A 24,808-nucleotide genomic window follows, 5' to 3' on the forward strand; every position below is an offset into this window, starting at 1 on the left:
TCCCGAAGCTCCGCGAGCATCCGTACATCTTCTGTGTCATCCAGGCTGACACCTCCGCCCTTTCAGCTGGGCGCTGTGGCAATGCGAAGTCCGCTCGAAATCCAAACCTGTCATACGCCTCTCAACTTTGTCCTGTCGATTGGAGCTGCCCGGGAACAGGCAGGATCAAGCAGCGCTAAACCAGATTGATGCGGAGGATTCTTTTTAGTCCTTACGGTCTGAAATGTCGTGGCAGCACCTCGGCTGCTGCGTCACGACCAGGCTCCGGGGTGCTCCTCGCCCCTCGGGACACCAGCACAAGCCATCGCTCAACTGGCCAGGGATTTCTTTCCTTGGAACGCTGACTCGCTCACGAAGGAGGATGCAACAGGGGAAGACGCCGCAAGGTGAAGGTACAGGCGTAGCCTGGCAGAGCGACGTGACACCTCTGGACAATGTATTTCCTGATCTGTAGGCAACTCATCATCCGACTTCCAACATACACACCGTTTTAACACCACTGGAACATCACAAAATGCAACAAAAGCACACCGTCGGTTCTTTACGGAGCTGACAACCGTTGGTTGTACGCCAACTGTTGTATTAGAACTGTCTTATTTTTTTGGATATTCAGGAAAGTTATATATAAATGAGATAAGTGTGAGATTAAAAAAGGAAAGGAGAAAAAGGAACTAACTCTCCAGTCCTGTGCTACGATTATGGAGTTCACGCTGACAACCATCAGGGCAACTATTTTATTTTATGTATGGCTCTTTTCATCTAAGTCTCCAGATGGGCTACGTTCATTCTTAGGGTTCTGGGAGGACTTTAGCTACAGTGAAAAATGGCAAAGACCTAATAATTCAGTACTGTCTGGATCAATCATTCCGCAAGATCTTCCATGGTTTATTGAGTAGTAAATAGACATTTCTTCTCGAAGGTGGACCCAACCATCACTGAAACCTTCCAGAGACTGACAGGGTAATCTCACCTCCGTGCAGATCCGTGGTGCCACCAGTGCAAAGCCCTGAAGCTCTCGGATGCCGACAGCAGCTTCCCGGGGCCAGCTCCTCAGGGAAGTGCAGGTGTGATAAGGCTCAGAAAAGCCCATCGCGTTTATGCCCTTGGCTTTTTCACAGGCACCCATTGTGCTTTCCTCGAGGGGGTATTCTGCACTTTCACCCACACAGGCCAGTGCTGGCAGCGACACCAAGCCCTCGCACCCCGCTGCTGCCTTTGAGCACTCCGGCCGCTGCCGCTGGCTTTCCCCACAAAGTTAGGGGCTGCCTTCAGACGCTCATCTGACTTGCTGTCACTCGGCCTTATCAATTAGCCCATCGCTCAATTAGCATAGACTCCACTCTCGGCTCATCGGATTACCCCACTATCCGGGCTGAGGGAGTAGTGCTGTGCACCACGGGAAGGATGGATTACCTACGCTACTGAGAACCAAATCACTGGATTGTACATATTGCCGTAGTGCTCCGGGTTTACGCCTCCGGCAGCCCCAGCAGTGTCAGTAACGCCTCGGTGCCAAGCGCCGTCAGCGATGGCTGATACCCAGCACCATACTCAGCATCACCCTCTTAAAAACCCAGCCCGGTCTCAGGGCACAAGGCAGGGTACAAAGGCTGCCACGACATTTAACAGCTGAGAAAGGGTTTCTTTCCGAGATTAGCTCCAAAGCCAATTATATTAATATCTTAATTTATCTTAGTTAATTATATTAATTCATAACCAGCAGCATGACGGAAAAAACAGACGAACAAATCCTATTATATGGCACCTCCGAGCGCGGGTAGAACTGCTGTACCACCACGTGCACGTGCCGACAGCGGCAGCACGGTCACGTCAGGTCATCCTGGGACATCCAGGATCTTCATCCCTCTTTAATTGGAATACACCGTTGGAAATATAATAAGTGAAGCATCTCCTCTTCTAGCTATACTATAATCATTTTGACAAACTCTCTTTTTTGGCAAAATACTCATTTTGAATTACGCAACCCTAACAGAAAGACAGGCGTCACCTGAAACAACGCAAATGAAAGGGGGATGTTTGCTGTGCTGCTTTCTTTGCGGTAAGAAGAAACGACTTCTTCGAAACGATGGGATTTCAGACTCCTTCCTACCCGCAGGTACCAGACACGGAATCAATCCCGCTCTTAGTGGAGCACAAGGCACCAAGCAAACATTACACGTAACTCTGCATTGTGCGATATTCTCTGCTGTATTTTCAACTTAAGTGACAAAGAATCATTTTCATATCTCTCATCTCCTCTTCCATCAGAAACAACTGTTCCCTTTCCCAGCTAACCCACTGCTTGCCTCTACCATGAAGTCAGACACACACGTGTGCAGGGAGGTCGCTGTATTTTCAAATTAGAAGAGAGTATTCCAGAAGGGCGAGATGGATGGCTCATTCCGTGTGCTCCAATTAAGAATCATCCTGTCAATCCCATCAGAAAATTGCATGTGAATGAGTCTTACGCTTCCAGCTCCTGGTGTATCTGAATCCTTTTGCCTCTTCTGATGTATCTGAATCCTCTTCTGCAAACCTCTACAAAATTACTTTGGTTCATCTGTCCCAGCTCTCCACCATTCCTTGGATGCTGCACGGTTGCTCCAGGAGCGTGTGCTCCTGGCACATGCTGCTCCGTGTGCCCCGTGCCGGAGGAGCCGCGCAGCTGCAGGCACCCAAGGAGCGACCAGATCCCTGCTGGAAGCCCCCACGGTCTCTCCAGTCTCCCCTGCCCTGGAAGCACCAGCCTTGTGTGGTGGCACGACCCAGCACTGCACCGGCGAGGCAGGAACCGCTTGTGGGCGCATCACAAACTTCCCATTCCCATATGGTCCTTGTTAATTATTTAATGTAGCCAAACCATTGCTGGAAAGCTTCAAATCTTCAGAGTGACTTTTTTTTTTTGCTGAATGTAACTGAAGAACTTACCTTCTGGAAAGCCTGCTCAAAGCTCATGCCTGGGAGCCAGGCGTGACATGGAGAGCCTTGGGAAGGACTGGCCACGGGCACAGGTCTCCAGGAGTAGGTGGAAAGCGGGGAGAGGGAGGAGTGATGGGCCGGACTCTGCTCTGTGCTCCCCGTGCTGCCGGGGAAAAGCTGGCAGGGAAAGCCCCGCAGGGAAACCCCCTTGCCGAGGGCATGGCAGGCAGGTGGCAAGGAAAACCCCCGAATTCCCAAGAAAAATCAATTCACCTCAAACTTCTGCCGCAGCTCCTCGTTTCCTTCTTCTCCTTCAGGAGGCACCGGGACGTTGAAATACTCCCCCTCCTCCTGGCTCAGCAGCTTAAACCTGGGGGGACACAGCGAGAACGTCGGGTCAGGACGGCAGCAGGACCACGGGCGGGCAGGACCGCACCTCCCGCTCCCAGCACAGCTCTGCCTCTGCTGTACCGGCCTCCAGGTGACCCTTCCCCAAGGTTAGAAGATCCCTCCCAAACTTCACACCCCCAAAAAGTCCCACTCAGCAAGCTCCCAGCCACGCACCCCAGTGGAGGTTGTTTCTGGGGTCCTTCGCTGTACTGGGGACCCAGCCACCGCATCCCAGGAAGGACATCCACACCCTGCTGCGGTGGACACCACAAAGCACTGATGCCTCTTTCAAAACACAAACCTGACCCCAAAACACGTAGAAAAAACATGGCTTTCTCGTGATGGCCATGTGTGGGCAAGCTCCTTCCCCACCAGCCGCCCCAGGTGCCGAGGCAGGCCAGGGTCCATGGGGACAGCACACGGAACGTGCCAGTGCCAGGCTGGCATCGACAACCCTGAGCACAAAGCCAAGATGCTCACCAAAAAAAAGGAAAAACGTTTAAGCAGCAATTATCAGAAATCATGGAAGTGTCAATCAGATCTGAGGTGTTTCACACAGCCACGGGCAAAGCCTCAGCTCCATCGGCGAAGCCTCCCGGCAGCCGGGGGACGGTTATCAGCTGGGTGTTATCTACAGAGGCTGCACCGAACGAACAAAGCGCTATTTGCGTAATATAGGGACAGACTCTTCCTTTGAGCTTGTTTTCTCCGTTAACTGCAGTTGTTTAGATATGAAAAATACATCAGAGCTCCTTCTAGAGTTTATTCTAGCCAAATGCTGTGACAAGGAAAATCACTTAGATCTCCACTTACATGATTTTTAAAAGGCTGGGAAAACGATCAGACTTTGGGCTGCGTCAGAAGCCGGCCGCGCACCGGCCCCAGCCGACACACGCGCATCCTTACAGGTGACTGGAAATTCAGGGGGAGGGGGGGAAGTGACAATTTTCTGCTGTTTTCCAGCAGAGAAGCCGCGTCTCGATCAGGGTCTGGTTCGTGGCAAGCGAGACTCGCCGGCTGAGCCCTGCCGCTCGCCATCCGTGCCATAACACGGCCAGACCCTGCCCACAGCCCCCTGACGGGTGGGTTTTCCTGGGGGCACGGGACACGCTGCAGGACCCATCATCCCCCAGCCCATCCGCTAATTCCTCCTCCTCTCGGTTCTCTGCTTTAAGTGAGACACATACAGCTTCCACCGGGGGAAAAGAGAGAGTCCAGGGTGTTGGCTCCACTCACAGAATGCAAATTAATAGCATGCAGGTTTTGGTTTCCAAAAGACATATAATATCTATTTTCAATTATTACACTTTACATGGAAAGGTAACACGGCTCTCAGGCATCAGTGGCTGGCGGGGGAAAAAAAAAAAAAAAGGGAAATAAGGCGGCGTGTGTCCTGCTGGGGGAGATAAAATGGAAATGAAGAGACCCATTCAGTGCGGGTGTTACAGACCCACTGTGTTCATCTTTCGTATGGTAACGAGCGACAGTAATTATACACTGTGGTAGCATTCCTCCTTTTATTGAGGAGTGCCCCTCAGCACCGTCTCTGCTACTCCTTGTGCTACGAAGCGGCTGCCCCCGCCACTGATCACCATTCCAAGCGTGTCCCCCCAGCCCTGGGCCCGCTCTCAGCCTTGCTCTCCCGCTGGCCTGAGGGAGCCACGTTGCCTCCCCAGTACAGAAACCAAGGAAATCCAACCAGAAAACGCTGGAAAATGCTTGCTCGGCAAATGCTTCCTCCTGAAGCCTACGTAGCGAGAACCCATGGGGAGCACCAGCCCTTCTGGCCACGAACCCCAGGCAGAGCAGCCCCAGGGGAGGGAAAAGCCCCCCGAGCAACCCTGCAAGGGGCTAGAGGACACCGAGGAGGTGACAAAAAGCCAGGCCATGCAGGGCACCCAGACGCTGTGCTGGCACCTCTGGGTGTCCCCTGGGACACCCCACAGCCCACCACAGCACCAGCGGTTCTCACCAGTCCGAGAGGCGGAGCGGCACCTCACACAGCAGCCAACGCGCCTGGTGGTCCTCGAACAGAAGGGCGCTGGTGAAGTACCAGGGGCTGCCGCGTCCCCCGTAGCGCACAAAAAGATCAGGACTGCTTTTCGCCCGCAGTATTTTCAAAACAATTGCAACTCTTACCATCCATCGACTCCCGACTTCTGCAGCTCGGAAATCCCGAAGGACAAGGAGCCCATGAAATCATTCCTGCTGGTCAGATCCCAGTCCCAAATCTCCACGGACAACCGCCTGTCTTTGTCGGCCTCTTTCAGTTGGCTGGAAGAGAGGAGAGAAAAAGGGATGGTTTTATTCTGGAAGCCATCGCTACACCACCGTGCCCTCCACGCTCCTCGGATATAAAATGAAGGGATGGTCTTCAATGACCATTCAGCTCTCAGACATTTAATTTCCCGACTGCATCTGTTTCAAACGCAGAATGCAGAGTTCCTGCCCTGAAACGCTCGGCTCTGATCAGGGGTCAGGGCAGAGGTTTGAGTGCTTCTGAGTCACACTTACAGGGCCGAAAAGAATTACTTCTCAGTTGAATCAGCTTAATGTCTCTGAATAATTAAATCAGAGCAAATACAATCACATTAATTCTTAGGGGTGAGAAAAATCAGTCTACAAGTTTAAACATTTTTCTTGTACTTACAATTTAAATGTCTCGTTCCACTCAGGATTCAGGGAGCACTTGATCGTTTTGGTCTTCTGTTTGCTTTCGTTTTTGGGGTCAGGGATTAGTTTAAGCTTCACGTAGGGATCTGACAAGCCATTAGGATCCATAGGAACTAGGTTTTTAGCATCTCTTACTGGGGAGGAGAAAAAGGATTGAATTCAGTATTGAAATCATAAAAATACTCAACAATAGGCAACTTCCTTGTGTGCCAACGGTCAGTGTGAAAAACGTGATAAAAACCTCAGTATGTGCAGACACGGCCAGTACACGAGCAACGAAATACAGTTACCAACGCAAGGCAAACGCAGCTCTAATGGACGAGGGAGGCTGAAGGATCAACTCAAGAGGTTATTTTCACTTTCTAACAGGATGATTCGTTGTTTGCTGTCAGTTTTAAAGAGTTTAAAGCTGCTTGGTTTCCTCTTGCACCTTGGTAGGGAGAACTGCGGTGATCTGCACCTTCTGTTTGGGCGAGGTGGGAGCCCGGGGATGGTGCTTTCCATGGAGAGTGGAAGTAGCAACGGAAGAGCCGCGAACGGGGGAGGGCAGGCACCAGAAAGCACCGGCACAGCGGCTGGATCCAGTGCCAGACTCTCCTTTAGGGTCCCCTCGGGCTCAGCAGCCACGTCCCTGAGGGACCGGGGGGATGCCGGCAGCAGCATCCCGGTGCCAGGAGCCGGAGCGTCTCCTCCAGGGAGCAGGACCAGAACAAGGAGCAGAAGAGGGGAGAGCAAACCTGCCGGCAACCTCGACTGCTTGTAATTGGATTGCAGCTTTGACAAATTAAATACAAGCCGGCTGATCTAAGTCTCTTTCCCTAGATTAAGTCCAAAAGGGTCTGTCTTCTGGGAGAAGGGTCTTATCTTCCCTCCAGCCCGAGCAAAGATATCAGAGATGGAAAGTCTGATGGGACGTGACGGAGCGCAGCCAGAACCGGGGGAAAAGCTGCTTGCAAGAAAATCCAGAGCAAAATTCCCCTCGCCTGCGCTGCAGCCAGCAGACACAGCTCCGCCGGGGGCTTCCGCAGGTTCTCCCACCCAAACCGCCCAGGGCTGCGCAAGCAGCACTGCCCGAGCCGCGGTGGGGGCTTCCCTGCTCCCAACGGATTGCGGTGATGGAGCCACCCGGCTCCTCGGCAGCCGGCACGGTGCCTGCCGGCAGCCCCTCGGCCGTCACCTCCCCAGGTTTGGTGCTCACCTCAGGGATCAGGCATGGAGGGTTGTGCCATGTCGGGAATGGGGAACTCAGCGCTGCCTGAAATCCCACCGGATCACACTAGCAGCTCTGCCACAGGGTTCACCGGGGGCAGAGCATCACCCCATACACCCCCATAATCCCAAGGAGGAGAGGACTCCAGCTGCATGTGCGGTGCTGCAGGACATTAGAAGATGCTTTCGGCACGCCAGCAAGAGTAAAAAAAATCGCTTGGCTCCCAAATCATTTCTGATGCAAGGCTGGGAGCCAGATAAGTTTTGAAAAGCACGTTAATGACCCCAAATCTGCAACCTACTGCCGTCCTCCTGAAGCATCACCCAATTTCCGGCTCCACGGCATTAAAGCTTGTAGCCAAAATTCGAATCTGTGTTTATAAACTAGCTCATTTATCAAACGTGACACCCTTGACAGCAGCTCGCGAGACAGTGAGGGGCAAACCCGCTGGGAATCGCCTGCTGCCCAATTACAGGTGCCTGGGCAGCCCTATCGATTCGGCAGCGCTAGAGATTCTTCAGACTCCTGAGACGAGGCAGCCACGGGAGCCGGAGCCGCCTCCTGCCCCTCTGGCAGAAGGGGAAGGAATGACTTCATTAGAAGAAGTGATATATGGTGACCTTGCCGTGGATGCCGTCATCCACAGGACAGGTCGGATCTCTTTGCGGGGAGGTTGAGACCTGCCAGCGGTCGGTGGGGTCAGGGATGCAGCCGCAGCAGCTGCTCAGCATCGGCATTTGCAAACAGCTTTCTGTGCTCCTGCGCAAGAAGCGGCTTTGCCGTCTGGAAGAAGGGGAGGACACGTGGCAAGGCTCCGGTCCCCAGGGCAGTCCCATCCCGCAGGTTGTCTGGGCACCAGCAGTGTTGTTTTCCCAGAGGGACGAGCGCCAGGACCTGGGGACCCAACACAGCGCTCCACAATCTGCCATCATCCCCGGGGAGGGGGCTGAGGACACCGAAGCATCCTAAAAGCACTCGTGAGAAGATGCCCAAGGAGGAGGGATTCACCCTTCCTGTACCAGAGAGGACCAAGGCTCAACATTTCTTTAAGCAGTCAACAGGTATCTCCAGAGGACAGTAAAATACCAGACCTGAGCAGCTTTCAAGCTTCTCGGGTTATCGGCGATTGGTTACGTATTGCACAGGCTGCTCTCCGAGCTCGGGCCAGCTTTGCAGTGGGCCATCCCTCCACGGGCCCGCTATGGATAGAGATGGCAGCAGTGCCAGGGCTGGCGGAGCGACGGCGTTACCTGCTCCGTAACCACCTCATCCGCATAACGAACCCGCACGGCCCCACGTCTTGGGAGAGCAGCCCGACAGTCGCACCTCCTTCCGCCTGGAGCTGCCTGCCGTGACATGAGCAGCATGACTGCGTTTCTGTAACGTCCTGACAATTCTCTTCACGTGCCATTTAATAAATGAGTCGCTTTTTTTTTTAAAAAAAAAAAAAAAAAGGACATAAATACCAGCTCTGCACTTCAGAGGACGCACAGTGGTTATTCTGTGGCTTAATTTGGGCTCTCAGTCAAAATCTTCTGTGGAAAGCTTTGTACCATCCAAGCAGAAAGGCTTGCAATCTGCTCTGTGAAATCTTTTAAGTAATGAGTTTAATTTCCAAGGGCCCCGCCAAGGCTCTGCACTGATACAGCCAGAATGCCTTCCTCTCCCTCACCCCTTATCAGAGGAGAAGAATACATATTTTCTCATCACCGTTATAAGCTTTTATCTGTGCCTTTTTGATGGGAAAGAAGGCAATCTTTATAACCACGTTCTTGAATTATAAAACACAGAAGTATACCAGGGAAAAGTCCCGCACTAGGTCCTGCCGAGGCCCTACCTGACTGGCAATGAGCCCGCAGGGCAAGCGGTCTTCTCAGGGTTTGTGAACAGCAGAAATTGCTTTGGCTGTTTGCAGATGTGGGAAGTGCCTTGTAGTGGGACCCCGGTGCTCCTGTCCCCCAGCCCAGAGCCCCATCAGACATCCCACCGTCCCCTACCCTTTGCTCGGCTCCATCTGTAACTCCTGGCTGGTCCGACCACAGCTCCGACCGCAGCCTTCCCCGCCGCAGGCAAGCGTCCCGCTCTGCCGCAGACTCTTCATACCCTCCCCCTGCAACTCTGCTGAGCTTTTACCGCCTTCCATTACCTTCCTGGCTTTGAAATTATTATGAAAACATATTTTCCATGACCCTGACCCTTCGCAGCACAGGAAGATGTCAGAGCCTTGGGGGAAGATCTCATCTCCACGTCTAAAGCAGACAGCCCCACTGCCACTCGCTATGGTGCAGGACCACTTAAACCGGGGGTGTCGTGGTACCGGGGTCTGAATGGTGCCTGCCCCAGCCCCCGTTGAGGTCCTGCACCAAGCATCTGGGGCCGGCACGGTCCACGCTGGTGACCATTGCTCTTCATCTGCCCCAGGGGGGTCAGCAGAAATCCCCGGGGACTCCTCACCCCCCCAAGACAGATGGCAACAGCCGCTGTGGGACCAGCAGAACTAACCCAAGAGCTGGAAGGAGCCGCTGGCTCTCAGGATTCAAACCGGACAATGTCCCCTGAGAGAGAGAGGATGCAAAATTATGTCACACTGCATCAACGCTCTGACTTTGCTTCGTGTTTCACCGTCCGAACGGCCAGAGCAACATCCTCTGGAGACAAATGAATAAGCCTTCGTCATTTATCAGGCCCATTGTTCACTTCTTTAAAAAACAGGAAAAATAATTCCTGACCCTCATAGTCAATCAGTTTATGCCCTGAAGCATGAGATTTGATTACCTCATGTTATTATCTCAGCACGCAGACCTAAAAATTTCATTAATGGGAATAATTTTATCTATTCATTTAAAAAACAAAATACTTCTGCTTGACCTTAAGTAACTCTCCGACTTTTCAAGCAGAAATCAACAATTGAGTGAAAGAAAAATAAAAACCCTCAAGAAGTGTAGTAGTGATACCTCGTGTCGGGGGAAACGTGCTGCTCTCCAACCACTTATGGTGTTTCTTTGACAGTCAAATTTGATGTAAAACAGTTTTCCATCTGTCATATCCTGACAGTTTTGTGCATCATTAAGAAGTAGTAACATCATTATTAATAGTGATGAGTAAGAATGTTATGATCCCATTTAAAGCAGCCGGTCTTAAATCACTTTGGGTACCAAGCCCAGCTACAGCAGCTGGTGCCTGCTGAGGAGAAGCCGCCCTGGTTTCAGGCTGTGGTCAGGAAGGCGATGGGTAAGTCCTGGAATTCCACGGCTCTAGGGGGGGTTTGGGGGCCAGGGCCACCACTCCACTGCCACAGGAACGAGATGTGACCTGCTTGCAGGGCTAGGGCAGGTCGAGCTGGTTGAACGACATTTGCATAATTTATTCTGCAAAATTTGCAGTAGTTTCCAAATAAATTATTCAGATGACATCTTTTAATTACTCAGTCAGCCGTAACTGCAGGAACAGGCTTGGGAAGAGACACTTATTTCAGACACCCACATCTCCAGTGCAAAACATGGGGAGAACTGTCACTGTAACAAATATCCAAAGCAGGAGTGAACAACAGCCTTTTTCAGGCAGCTGGTTTTGGCCATGGAGGTCACAGCCAGAAGCTGACAGTGGCTGCAAGAGCAGGGCATGGCCCTTCCTCCAGCTCCATTCAGGGCTGTACCCTGGAGGAGTGGGCCAGGAAGGTCCAGAGCGGCCAAATGCTGCAGGATCCAGGAGGGATGCAGTGCTCGGGGTGGATGGCATCCCCTTCCCGGCCTGATCCAGCGATGGGATGGACTCAAAAGAATGGCAGGGGTTGGAAGGGACCTTCTGAGGTCATCTAACTCCTGCAGGAGTCATCAGACTCCCGCAGGTCTCCACCAGGAAAGCCTTCCTGGAGACCCGCTTCACCGTCAGTCCCACCATCACATGGCATGGCCCTGCTGAGCTCCGCTGCCAGCCAAAGGGGTGGCAGGCACGAGAGGATGGTTTCCGACTCTCTGCTCCCAGGATGGTGTTTCACCTGGGGTAAAACCAGCCCCACATCAAGCAAAGGGGCTGGTGCCCCAGCAGCTGATGCAGACCACAGCCCAGCTCTGCTCCCCACCTCTGGGGTGGTTCCAAAGGGACCCTGCCCCAAAGGTCCCCACACCTGGGGGCATGGGAGGTGCTGCCCAGCCCCAGACGAAAGGGCAGCAGCCGGCCCCATCACCCGCCTGGGGTCGTGTGTCTGCTCACAGCTGGTACCCAGGTTTCCACGGGAAGGCAAGATTAATATGCTGGATAAATAAAGACCAGAAAGTTCTTTGCTAAATATACAGTGCCATATGGGGGTTCACTTTTATGTTAAAAAAAAAAAAAAAAAGAAGAAGCCTACAACAAAACCCACTCCTACCCAGCTCTTAAAGACAGCTTACACTGGCTGCCAAATCCTTTACCTTCATCTCTGAGAAAGGAAGGCCGTTACAACGCATAACAATCTCTGCAGATAATTCTGCTTCACATTGCCCAGCACAGGGGAAAACCCTTCTGAAAGCCCGGCTCATCGCAAGGAGAGGTCAGAGCCGAGCTCAGCCACCTCAACCCAGCCCAAGCACCTCACCGGAGCCCTGGCCAGCAAAACACCGCGCCATGCCAGTGGCACCCCCTGTTCCACACCTCTCGGACAGGATTTTGGAGAAGGGAATGCCCTGACCCACAGGACTCATCTTCCTCCCTCCACCATCCCAAGCTGGGAGCACCCGCATTCCAGCGAGCGCCCAGCTCTTGGATTAACACCTTCGTGCCTTAAAACATTTAATTAATGCTCTGCAGAAGAATATATTTGCACATACTTATACAATACAAAAGGCACAGGACTCATTATGGCTGCATCTTCCTGGGCCGGTGATTATTAATTAACGCACTTCCAGCTCCTCTATCTAATCACAGCATAATTGGTTTCAGTTTTGGTCAATGTTTTACTTCATCAGCTCAGTAAATAGCAAGGCTCCGGTGCCGGCAGCCCCCGCTAACGCCGCAGGCGCAACAGGGCTATCGGCTGTAACCCCGAGCTGACGCCGCGTCCCCACGGGTCCTAACGGGGGTCTCAGTTTCGCAGGAGCCACCAGGGACATCAGAAGGTTGCAGAGACTCCCAAGAGAGAAGAGGGAGCCCGACATCGTCCCCAGGCTCCAGCAGCCCTTGCACGAGGACAGGGCACACTCCGCTTTCACACGCACACAGGGCAAAGTCACCTAAACACGCTGAATATTCTCCACCTCCCACACATACCCCGGAACCTGCAGCATAACCCTTTCATGTTTTTTCTCCATTTTAGTCCCTGTAGACCACTGCTTCCCTGAGATCAGTGATTAACTGCCTGACCCCCAGCTTGGCGCAGGGAGCTCCCCGCTGGGACGCACCGACACACGGCGGGACGCACCGACACGCAGCGGGGCCACAGCTCCTGCCTGACCAGAGCGGCAGGAGCAGCCAGCTCTCCGCCACCGGCGAGGAGCAATGCAGGAGCAGAGCCCTCCGTGCAACTCGCTGTCTCTCGGAGAAGCAACAGATCGAATGGAGTCCAAGCCCAGCCTTCATATTCTCTCGCTCCTCCGTTTCCCGAACTCAAATATTCATGTCCCTTAATACGACAGGCTCAGAATAATCTGCATTGGGAAGCTTTTCTATTATGGAAGCAAAAACGTGCAACGCCTTGATGACATTTTAATTTGCTACAATTTCCCACTTTATTCAGCAGTCTTTTCCCACTAATAAGATACTTGATCAAAGCCCAGAGCGGAACACTGACTGTGAATATACATTTCCCCTTGTCCAACATCAGCCAGACGATGCCCCGCCACGCTCCATCGCGTCTCCCTCCCTCCCGCCGCTGTTCAGAGACCCACATCCCCCGTCGGTCCCACTCCGCAGCATCCTCACACCGCATCCCAGCCAGACCTCGCGTGGGTGGGGGTGTGCCATCCCATGTACTGGGATTGCTGTTACCTTCACAAGTCTCTTTTTTCTTGTTTGCTTCTGAAGAAACCGTGTGTTACTGTCGATTCCAGGGCCAAGGGAGAGCGGTACCATCCTCCCGGCATTGCTGCCCTCGGAGCTGGCAGGATGCAACTTGTGGACACAAACCAACACCTACCAGCTCCAGGGAATCCTCTCTTTATATTTAAGGCAAAGCCAAGTGTTGTAACAACGTCGGAGCAGGGAATAATAGAGACAAGTATCTGCAGACTTGCTGGGTATAAAAGACCAGATTCCCTCAGTGACTGGGATAAAAAGTTCTCAAGTCAATTAAGCATCTTTAAGTAACACCCAAAGTGAATTAACCTGCTTTGGCAACTTCACACATCTCAGAGCACTGCTAGGTACCCAAATTTTGTTTACCAGGCCCAAAAGACGACTTCTCTTTCGCCACGCAGCTCAAGCTAAATAACCCAGCCCACGCTACCGACTGTGTACGACAAAGCTGCGAGCGGGAGTTTGCCGTGGTTTATGCAGTGGGTGACAGACGCAGAGATCTCATTTCGCCCTTCGAACTTCCATCCACCCTTCCAAAAGTGAAGGAGACTCCAAATATCGCATTACGAAAATCATGGTATGGATGTAAGGAAGCCAAAGAGCTGGAGAGACTTCTCCCCGAATGGCTTCCCGGGACTTCAGGTCGCTCGCTTCCAAGGACACTCACGGGACCCGCTCCCGGCAGTGCCGTGCACAGCACCGATTGCAAGGATGCTTTATTGCAATTTAAAACAACACGTTTAGCAAGCAGAGCTGCTAAATTCTGCCATTTCTAGCCCGCTACTTCAGGTTTTCCAGCCTCATGCACTCATCCCCTGGCGTCCCGTTTTCAGCTGGGATAGAGTTAATTTTCTTCCTCGCAGCTGCTGCGTTTTGGATTTAGTATGAGAATAATGTTGATAACACGTATTGTTTTAGTTGCTGCTAAGCGATGTCTACGTTAGCCAAGGACTTTTTCAGCTTGCCATGGAAGCTGAGGGGGAGCACAGGCAGGACACGCTGGGCAAAGGCATGTCCCATACCACGGGCGTCACGCTCGGTAGAGAAATGGGGGTTGGCCGGGGGAAGCAGGGAAATAACCCCCAAATCTTTAAAGGCCGTCTCCGAAACCGCAGAATGGCTGGTATTACATGCAAATAAAACTTGCAGTTTTTAACAGAGGAACTTCCTGCCCTTTTTTTTTTTTTTTTTTTTTTTTTTAAATAAAAGGCTTCCGGTCCCTGCTGGGACAGGCTGGGCAACCGATGACTGGGTTGTGAAAGCAACTTGTGTTATATCACTTTATTTTGTGTATTCTTTTACCACTACTATCATTATTATTTTCCTCTTCCATTAGTGTTCTATTAAACTGTCTTTATCTCAGACCCGGGAGTCTTTTTTTCCCCCTTTCCCCTCCTTTTGTCCCTCTTCTCCCTATCCTACAGGGGGGAGGGAAGGGGGGCAGCGAGCGAGCGGCTGCGTGCTCCCAGTTGCTGACTGGGGTTAAACCACGACACCAGGGTCGGGTCTGTTCAGCGCTGAAGAAAAGCGCTTTGAACTTCAGCCAGCCCAAGCGCCCAGAAATGCCGGACACCCAGCCACGCTTCTCCTGCTGCTCAAATCCATTGCGGCTAATTAGGCTCTCAGCCAGAGCCTGCCTCCCACCCCCACGCCGCGCAGGACGGTCTGTGCCGGCGACCAACAGCCAAACCAAGCCCGTAGGAGGAGTGTGCCCGAGCCAGGGATGTCACCTGCAGCTGGTTTTGTCCCTTTGCACGAAGCGAACCCCCCGGTGTCCCAGAGGGGAGGCAGCGAGGGGTCGGGGCTCTCCCAGCATCGCTCACACCCCTGGGCTCTTGGCGATCGCAGCCCCCCACGCAGCTGGCGTGGATGCTTCAGAAGAGATGCGCCTGCCAAGAGCACGTATCTAAGTGCTTTGCTAGATGAGGCGCAGGCTGTTTTGTGCCCTAATTAACAAGGCCCTCTGAGACCTCCTGCGTTTTGGAAACCGCCTTTGGCTGGTGGAGCTGCGAGCCTTGTCCCCAGCGCGGAGCTGGGGGGGGACACGCTCCACAGCCTCACCGCGCCGACGGCACAAAGCCACAGGCATTAGGAAGGTGCCATTTATAAAAAGCCAATATATAAAAAGCCAAACCTTTTTAATCCCTGCGAACGCCAATAAATCCCGGTGCTTCAGCCACCCCTGAGCAGCGGGGGACGATGGCAATGCAGGGCTCCGACGGCAGCGCACAAAGCTCCACTCACTCGTGCACCCATTATACAATTACATTCAATGTATGGCACGAAAAGGAGCTGTAACAGAGCCTCTCCCCGAACATAACGGACTCATTAACACCACAGAGCCAAAGCTAATTAGGAGGGGCAGCGCTGCAGGTTCCCGCTGCTGCTCGGGGCACAGCCCTGCAGACCAGCCAAAGCTGCGGCTGTGCTGGACCCCATCGCCTGTCACCCCCAGTCTATCGCTCCACCAGCTGTACTCGACCTCGCAGAGCTGCACCGGGGCTGGTCCCCACCACCCGGCTTCTCCCCGCTGCCCTCCGAGCAGCATCAGCCAGGGACGACGCTGCCGGCTTACTAAATTACACGCAATGGAAGTCAACCTCGCTAAGAGACAGACAGGGCTGTCCCAGGAACGCTTTGTGGATTTTGAGTAATCTACTGAATTTCAATCCCCTGACACTCCAGGGGCCACAGCCCAAACCCTCATCGATCCCCCAGGAACTGATACAGATGCTCTCACGAGTCTCCTACCCGACAGCTCTGAGGTTTGCCCTGGTTCTTCAGAACTAAGAATGGGTTAAAACTATTGAAATTTTGATCTTTCTCATGTTACTATTATAATTTTTACAATCTTAATGTCTGGCAGACCGTGCCGTAGGCAGGCCCGCGCTGTGCCAAGCGCTATAAAAAAGCAAAGCGTGAGCACAACCCTGGCTGAAGGACAGCACAGCCTACAGCCAGCCCCGGGACTGCTCCGTCCCCGCAAAACACCCGCTCTCTCCCTACACCGAGGTACGGTTTGGGGTCAAACCCACACCTTGTGGAGGTAAGGTTCCCAGTGAGAGGTTGTGTTATGTTTAAACACGCTTCCATCTCTATTGGTTTGCATTTTGTGAGCCGAAGATGGTGAGCGTTCACCGCGCTGGTAGCAGCAGCATCTCCTGCCTGCTGCCATCACGCAGAGGAGGTCTCGGATAACAGAGCGTGAGCGGGGAGAAACACTGCTGGGGCAAGTCACGGTCATCTTCAAAAAGGGGAATGCAAATAGACCCAATTTTTCAGGGTCCTAGCTAAGCAAACAAGCCATTCTCGGACAACCACACTTCCTTTAACCAAAAAACCGCGCCTTCCATTGGGAGTAAAAGGTTCCCTTTTCAAAGAAAAAAAAGTTTAAAAAAAAATCAGAAAAAGAAAGAGAGAGAAAAGAAAAACACGCTGCCGAAAAGCATATGGCAAATTCTTGTCAAATGTGTCAAGTCGATGAAAAAATAAAAGCATGAAGTCGCTGCTCTGCATTGGCCGTGCCTGTGCCGCCACCTGCAGGCGCTTGTCCCTGCCCAGCCAAGCGCTTCGGGACCCTTCACACCTAACGGTACGGCTGCGATGCTCTTTGCCATGGGAAAGCTTACTAAATATCTGGGCGAGGGTCTCCACACCTGGTGGGACAGAGAGAAGATCTTGCCGCAACACCAGAACCCGCATTTTACCATGCAGCTGGGAGCAAAGGTGCCCGGGCACCACGGAAAGCCCCTCGAAAACAGGGGCTTCGTCCCTTGGGCCACGAAACCCCATCCACAAAGCTGGACAAGGTCCGTCTTTAAGTTGGTTTCTTATCTTGCCGCTCAGACCTGATCTCCTTGCTTCGTAGAAACCTCTTCGCCCTCTCTCACTAGTCTCTGTGCTCATTTGTGCTTCGACAATTAATTGCCAGAGATCGTCTCCATCCTGAACAGCTTCCAGCCCCACAGCACTTGCTGGAAGAGCAAGTGGGCAGGCAAGCAGCTGGGCTTCCAGCTGTGACCCCAAACTCCCCCAAAATGAGCCCCCTGGCAGTGGGGCTCGCCCCCCCCAGCCAGCGCTGCCTCCCCACCCCTCCGCCACCCACCCTTCCATCGCCGCGCTGTCGCTCCCACCCTCCACAGAAATCCACCCCCTACCCGCCCCAAACTCAAATTTCTGCAGAAAACGTGGAAAGGGCATTTTCCACCAGAAATCTGTTCCAGCAGAAGCCTGCCCACCGGCTCAGCCTGCTGCCTCCCCGTGCCGGGACGGGTCCCCTGCGGGAGTCACCCTCCGGCCGTGCCCCCACGGGCCACAGGTCGTAGAACAGAATCCTCCTGGTGGTGGAGGCAGGTCATAGAATAGAATCCTAGAATGGTTCGGTTGGGAAGGGACCTTAAAGATTATCTTGTTCCACCCCCAGCCCTGGGCAGGGACACCTCCCACCAGACCAGGTTGCTCCAAGCCCCGTCCAGCCTGGCCTTGAACCCCTCCAGGGATGGGGCAGCCACAGCTTCTCTGGGCAACCTGGGCCAGGGTCTCACTGCCCTCAGAGTGAAAAATTTCCTCCTGATATCTAATCTAAATCTACCTTCTTCCAATTTGAAGCCGTTATCCTTCGTCTTATCACTCAAACATCCAGCAGGAAGAGACACAGGTGGCAGTCAGTGGCACAGACCCCTCTGAGCCGCTGTCTCCAGGCGCAGCCGCCAGCCACGTCACGGCTCTTCCAGCCCAGCCGGACCCCCCCCGTACCACTCTGTACATGAAGCCCCCAGCCGCTCAAACCCAGACCACCCCTCTGCCGTGCCTTCTGCCACCTCTGCAACAAGCCCTGGGCCACAACTCAAGGGCCGATTTTTCAGCATCTGGCCTCTCCCTGACAACACAAACCCAGTCGTTATCTGAGGGCTTTGCCTTTTTGAAGCAAACAGTCGCTGGGGGAATGGAAATCTCTGCTGACCCCCCGGAGAGGAGCCAAACCAAGCAAACCCCAGCGCCCAGCCTGCGGGCTGCACGGCTCCCACATCTCCCGAGGGCTGGGTACCCATGTTTGCTTTGGGTCCCAGCAGACCTTTCCACTTCCCCTCCCAGCTCCGGAGTGAAAATCCCAATCCCCTCACGGCCTGCCCGGAGGGGCAGGAGGGGAGGCAGGGCTCCCCACTTCGTCAGCCAGCGCGCAGGCTCTCCTCTCTCCAAGCGCTCCCACTCCTTCGTCAGCTATGCGGCAGAGCTGGAGAGCACAGTACGTTTCCCTGCCTTTCTGGAAAAGCCAACAGATGACATGTTTTCACCAACACCTCCATAAAGGGCCAGAAATAAAACAGTCTTTCAAACCCCAGCTGAAGAAAAGAAAATCCAGCTGCACAGAAAGGGGCCGGGGGAGTTTCTCCTCTGCCTTCGGAGCTATGGGAACAGGGCTCCGGTGCCAAGGAGCCCTTGGTGCCAGCGGGAGGGCGAGCTCTGCGCCCCCTTGGCCTCTGACGGGAGGCTGGGTACCAGTCCCGCATCATCCCCTGCAGGGAAGGTGCCCGGGAAGCAGGGACGGACTTCTCTGAAAGAAAGTTCTGTGTGGTTTGTTGAAGCTCTCCTTTAAGGACAAATAAAAACCAAAAAACCCCCAAAAAACCCCACAACTTTTTTCAGTTTTTCATTAATATTTTCAAACACTTGGTATTTTTCTTGAAAACATTTCTGAGCGCTCTCTAGGCCAGAAAGGACCCTGGCTCTTCTCCACACTCCCAGATCACAGCGTTTCCTTATGTGAGGCTGGGGGTCACTCATGCCACCACCTGCCCCCCCGCATCGGGCACCTTTGCGAGGCGGAGGAGCTGCCGTGCCCATCACAGACCAACGCTCCCCTTGGTCTCCCACCACCCTGGGGGGACGAGCTCGGGCCACCCCTTGCAGAAGCAGAGAAGGGGCAGGTAGGGCTGGAGCCCCCCACCCCCCGCGCTGGGATCACACGCATTGTAGGTGGCTCTGTTCGGATGCGCTCTGCCGAGCCTGCCCTCCCAAGCGAGAAGGAGCCAGCCCAGAGGAGCGAGACCTCGACAGCCCCACACTCTCCCCGGGGGATAAAGCACCCCTTAGAGTTGATGAGCACAGCGTGATGCCCCAGAGCTGACCCCATCCCACTGAAGCGAACCCCATGGATGCTGCGGCGTCTCCTGCTGCCAGCCCAGCCACGCTGCAGGATGCTGGAAATCAGACTTCTCCAGGAGGAGCCAGCCAAAGCTGGTGGGATGACAGAGAAGGTCCTTGTTATCAGTGTCATCAGCCTGGTACCCCCCGGGGCCCACTCAGAGGGGGTCTGACCTTTGCAGCGTGGGCAGGGAGGTGGCATTTTACACCCCACGGTCTCAACTCATCCCGTGAATAACCGTGAACAGCTCAGCAGCCCCCTGCAGAGACCGTCACCGCCCAGAGCCGCCTGGTTACCCAGCGTGGGCAGAAACCTCCTTCCTCGGCTCGGCAGCGGGCTCAGCCTTCCCGAGACAAACCCCGGCTCTTCCGCGAGCTGCCTGCCCTGCCCATGGAAAGCTCTCCCTGCCTCCCACCCCCTGCCGGCACCCGACTGAGAGAGTCACACCTTCAGTCTGGTTGCCTCCACGCAGGGGACAGGAGGCTTTACAAGAATACGGCTTATGTTTCATGAGATGCTTACAGGTCACGGGGGAAGCAATATCTTCTGGGAACTCAAAATCCGAGCGGCAAAAGCCTTTAGAGACGGCATAATCCTGTTTCCTGCCACAATCCGAGAATGGAGGAGTTCCAGGACAGAGGAAACTGGGATGGGGGACAACAGGTTTCCTCACAGGTGGCCACGGGGTCCCTGGGACACTCGGGGCAGGGGTCTCTGCTGAGCCCGGCACTGCCCGGCTGCCTGCAGCCTCCTCCGGCCCCGTCTCCCACCGCCTGGTGCATCCCCGGAGGTGGACACTGCGAGATGGCACTGCCACTCTGCGCCTCCCCTGGGGACAGGCTCTCGCGGGATGTCTCCTTCCCTGCCACCCATCGCTGGGGTGGTGGGATCCACGCCAGCCCTGCGGAGATTTACAGCAGCCTGCCGTGTGAGCGCTACGCTGTGCTCCAGCTCTCCATCGGGGCTGGGAAACAGCAAGGAAATGTGAAGAACGATGGTTATCTTCACCACGGCAGTGGGGAGGGGCTGATGTCCCTCTGTGCCCCACAGTGTACGACCACACGGCAGGGACAGCCTGCCCCAGCAGCCTCTGAGAACCACACGGGAAGGCAGCACACCCCTCAGATAGAGGGGGAGGCCGTGGAGTCTCCAAATTGGTGGAATCATAGACTGGTTAAGAGTTGAAAGGGACCTTAAAGACCACCTAGTTCCAACCCCCCTGCCCTGGGCAGGGACACCTCCCACCAGACCAGGCTGCTCCAAGCCCCGTCCAGCCTGGCCTTGAACCCCTCCAGGGATGGGGCAGCCACGGCTTCTCTGGGCAACCTGGGCCAGGGGCTCACCACCCTCACAGTAAAGAATTTCTTCCTAACATCTAAGCAATATTTACCCTAGAAGGTTGCAAAGCTCTAGTCAGACAAAAGGATCATCCCACTGAGACCTGCACGGACCCAGGCACCATTAACGGCATGGAAAGAGCAGCAGGAAATGGACGTTCACCATCACACAGACAGCACAACACGAACAGACGTTTTCACACGGCATAGCTAAAGGCAGGAACTTTCTGCCTTCCCTCCTCAGGATGCTGAAATTTTACATGATTCAAAAAGCAGTTTGAAAAGTCTGTAACTGGCAAAAGCTCCAGATAGCCCCTGGAACGCCAACCTGTGCTTGCCAGAGGGCAGGAGCGTGCCTGGAGAAGGCTCAAAGCCTTGTCCTGCCCTGCCACATGCCTGGTCCTGACCAGGCACTGGGCACTGCACCCCCCGGACTCACCAAGGGGCAACCGGGCAACCTCCTGTGTAGGGTTTGTACCTGGGTCGCGCACCTACCTACGACGGTGAGCACATCCTTCTCGATGTCAGCCCTGATGTATATCCGTCCCCGACGCTCGGTGTGGTCTGTCCCGCACAGACTGGGGACGTTCATCACGCAGCGCTTGTGCACGTTCATCATACAGGCTGTGGGGCGGAGAGAAAGAAAGGGGCGTTCGGCGCTTCTGTCACCTCTGCCAAAGCCCACGGGGTGCTCAGAGGGGATGGGGCGGGGGGAAGAAATTATCCTCCTTTTAAATGGGGATGTTTGTGAGGGATTCTGGGATAAACATGCAGCAAATGGACCTTCAAATGCAGCTGGAGATTCCAGCAAAGCCCTGCCCGGACACAGGGACCCACCAGCACCAGCAGTTCTGGGTCCTGCCTACAGAGATTACAGGGCTTTTAGCCCTTACTCTAATTACTTGGGTTTTGCTGATTTATCCAATTTCTCTTCCGTCACACCAATGGCGCAATCCTGGGTATTCAGCCGGATTCACCAGGAGCCGATAAGGGGCGTTAAAAATTACCTGCGTACGTGTATACATATATACACGCACGAGAATTTATATATATAAAATAAATAAATATAAAAAATTATATTTTAAAGAAATTCATTTCCACTTGGTAACATTTTAAAGGTGATAATGAATACACTGTTCCCACAACAGTCGGCAAGCTTCTATATTTATGAGAAAGCCAGCACATGGTGAGCAGCAGAGTCTGCTGTTCCCTGCAGACGCTGTATATTCACAGTCCTTTTAAATAGGAATGTACAAGATTAACTTGGAAAATAACTGGTATCTCTCCCCATCCTCTCCCTCCTCTTTTATCCCCCTATTTTCTCCTCTCTGTACTCCTGTGCCCGAGGTCAGGCTTGTGTTCTGGAGAGGCTGTGTCACCGCAGCAGGCACCGCCTCGGCCACAGGGTGTCAGTCGGAGCCGGCGCTACAGAAAACGGAGAACTGGAGATGATGCTGCTGGGGGGGATGCGGGTGATGCTGCCGGGGAAGATGCGGGTGATGCTGCCACGGGGGGATGCGGGTGACGCTGCCAGAGGGATGCAGGTGATGCTGCCAGAGGGATGCAGGTGATGCTCCTGGGGGTTATCAGGCACCATCACCCCCCAGGCCAGATGCTTTTCCCTCCCCTCTCACTGCAGGACTCACGGGGGCTCCCCACAAGAGGGGAGAAGGTGCCCAACTTGTGCCCAGCCCCTTAGGTGCCAGCAGTGTGCTTCACAGCGGTGGCAAGAGGGGACGGGCTCTCAGCCAGGCTGGGAACCCCTGCCCAGGACCTCGGGGTGCCAGAGTCCCCCACCGCTGCAACCGCAGCCACCAGTTATGTCACTTACTGTCACATTTCATCCCCTGGTGAATGAGCCCGTACAGCAACGACCCGCAGTGGTCACAGAAGGTGGGGCTGGAGTACGTGTGGATTTTAAATTTGTGTTTGCTCCGGGGATCCTAGGAGGAAAATAAAAGATAAAGATTATAAACTTGCATCAAATATTGGCAAGGCACCACCGCTCTCCGCATTTCACATGCCAGCTGGCTTCGGAGGTGCTGTTAATGGACTTCAGTCAACTGCCACCGACTGATGTGGACCTTTTCCAACAGTCGCCAAGATCCAGTTTTTTTTACTCTTTATACGTGTTGCCATAACAATGAAAAAGCCACGTCTGAGGATTTATTGTTTTTAAATAACTTGATCTTAGCATAGAAAACACCAGGTGAAATTGGTACATAAGAACCCACACAAGGGCTGGACACTACTCAACCTCCGCATCAACCCAGTGGGGGAAAGCAGGAAAAAAAACCCACCCGTGATTGCCATCTACATTAAGACTACCCAGTAAACACCTCTGTGCTCTGGCACCAACCCCTCCCCAGCACGCCCCTAGGGAATCAAGCTGCTTAGGGTATACTTTAATATTTCGAGCTTTCTTAAAACCAACGGCAGACTTTTCAGCAGAACGGGCAAAACCAGGAAAGCCCAGTTTATCCCAGACGCTGTTTGCGGTCTTGCACAGGCACCTTGCAAACAGGGCTCCGGGACTCCAACAAAAGTCTAGAGAAGTCAAAGCCAAACAAATTCATATGAGAAACAACTTCTCAATAGGGAGATAGGATCAACCACTGGAACAAATGGCTGAGACAGACCAAGGATTTGGTATTTCTGGCTGTCTTCCACGCAAGATGAGGCAATTCTGAAAGCCCTGATCAAATCTAAGTTTTCCAGCCCAATGCAGGGCAACTTTAAGACAACACAAAGTTACGCGGGGGACAAGGCTAAGCAACAGAACGTCTCCCGCTGGCCCCAAAGCGGCACGGGCAGCATCGGTTTAAGTTGCTGTGGCTACCGGAGGAAGCCGGGGCAGCAAACGCAGAGCCCCAGCAGCAGCCTGCCGCTCGCCGCCCTGCCCCGGCAGCTGGAGAAACCCCAGTGGAGGGAGACAGGGATGTCACCACCAGGACCAGGAGGGGACGATGGGCACAGTGGGGCAGAGCCACGGCTGATGCTGGGGTGGGCAGCGCTGTTCCCGCACGGAGAGCCCAGAGCATCACGGCTCTGCAGAGGAGGGTGCCGGGGCTCAGCACCCTCAGTAGCAGCACCCACACAGGCAAGGGGAGAAGACAACGGCAAGTAGCAGCTGGCTTAATTTCATCTCAGGTTAATTGTTTAAGGGTTAGGGATGAGGTATAACTCCTGGCTCGGTCATTTGAGCTGACTGGCTTTTTAACGGCCTGGAAAGGTGCCCGAGCGTTAGGAAAGACACCTTTTCAGGGCACTGAAGCTAAGTAAATAAATAAAGAGTGGAGTCAGAACTGAGCTATAACATAACTGCCAATACATTACCTTCCCCTGAAATTAATCTTCCTACAGCTATTACATTGAACCTTTCAGTTGCATTAATGGCTAATATTGTGCGTTATTTCACAGCATGCCGGATAACTTCAGCGATACCAGAAAAGTGGACAAGTAATGGAGCTTCATTTAATTCAATCAGTTAAGTGCAAGGGATTAGGTACAGGCTTCAGCAAATGTATTGTACTTGAAACTGAAAACATCTTGCATTTAACCCTCAGCAAACCACTTCTAGACACCGAGCGCAACCTCTGCCTGGTAGCTCGCGTGTCAGCTGCGTCGCAGGAAGCCTGGGAGGACGAGGCTTCACGATTAACCCTCGTGAAGATAATTCTGCCCCCAAAAAGGCAGTTCATTAAGTGACCGTGTGAAAGCCTTTTGCGTTCCCCAGAGATGTGAGAGCACAGAAAACTTAAACCTGGATTTTAGGCTAGGAGAGGACGTAGGAGGGAACTTTTCCCCGCCTCGGTGAAAGCCTCGGGCAGGCAGCCGGGGCTTGAGCCGATGGCACGCAGGGTGCTGCGGGCAGGGAACACCGGGCACCGCTGCCCGAAGCGCAAGCGGACACCACCATAAACCCATACACCTTCTGAAGAGGCTTACAGGGTTAGGCAGATCCTTCCACTCGTCGTGTTGTAAGCCCTTAAAAATTTACCCTGCTTGATTTTATAACCTGGGCTCTGTTTATACAGCAGCTGGGGTCCACCTCCATAAGCAGCTTTGCCTGTACAACACAGAGCTTGTTAATTAGCATGAACCAGCTCGATCCCCGCATCTCCCATCCCTGCATCCCTCAGG

General features: G+C 53.7%; 1 protein-coding gene across 2 annotated transcripts in view; it reads right to left on the reverse strand.

Moving 5' to 3' along the window:
- Positions 1–24,808, reverse strand: part of PRKCB (protein kinase C beta) — a 137,556-nt gene that overhangs the window by 45,263 nt on the left and 67,485 nt on the right. For both annotated transcript variants that reach the window (XM_063344486.1, XM_063344485.1), the window contains exons 4-8: positions 22,497–22,608; positions 21,161–21,289; positions 5,960–6,116; positions 5,449–5,583; positions 3,193–3,289 (exon numbers count right to left, since the gene is read on the reverse strand). In XM_063344486.1, the coding sequence (XP_063200556.1) occupies positions 3,193–3,289; positions 5,449–5,583; positions 5,960–6,116; positions 21,161–21,289; positions 22,497–22,608 (630 nt within the window). The remainder of the gene's footprint in view (positions 1–3,192; positions 3,290–5,448; positions 5,584–5,959; positions 6,117–21,160; positions 21,290–22,496; positions 22,609–24,808) is intronic.

The sequence above is a fragment of the Chroicocephalus ridibundus genome, chromosome 8 (genome assembly GCF_963924245.1).
Source record: "Chroicocephalus ridibundus chromosome 8, bChrRid1.1, whole genome shotgun sequence".
In the NCBI taxonomy this organism is placed as follows: Eukaryota; Metazoa; Chordata; class Aves; order Charadriiformes; family Laridae; genus Chroicocephalus; species Chroicocephalus ridibundus.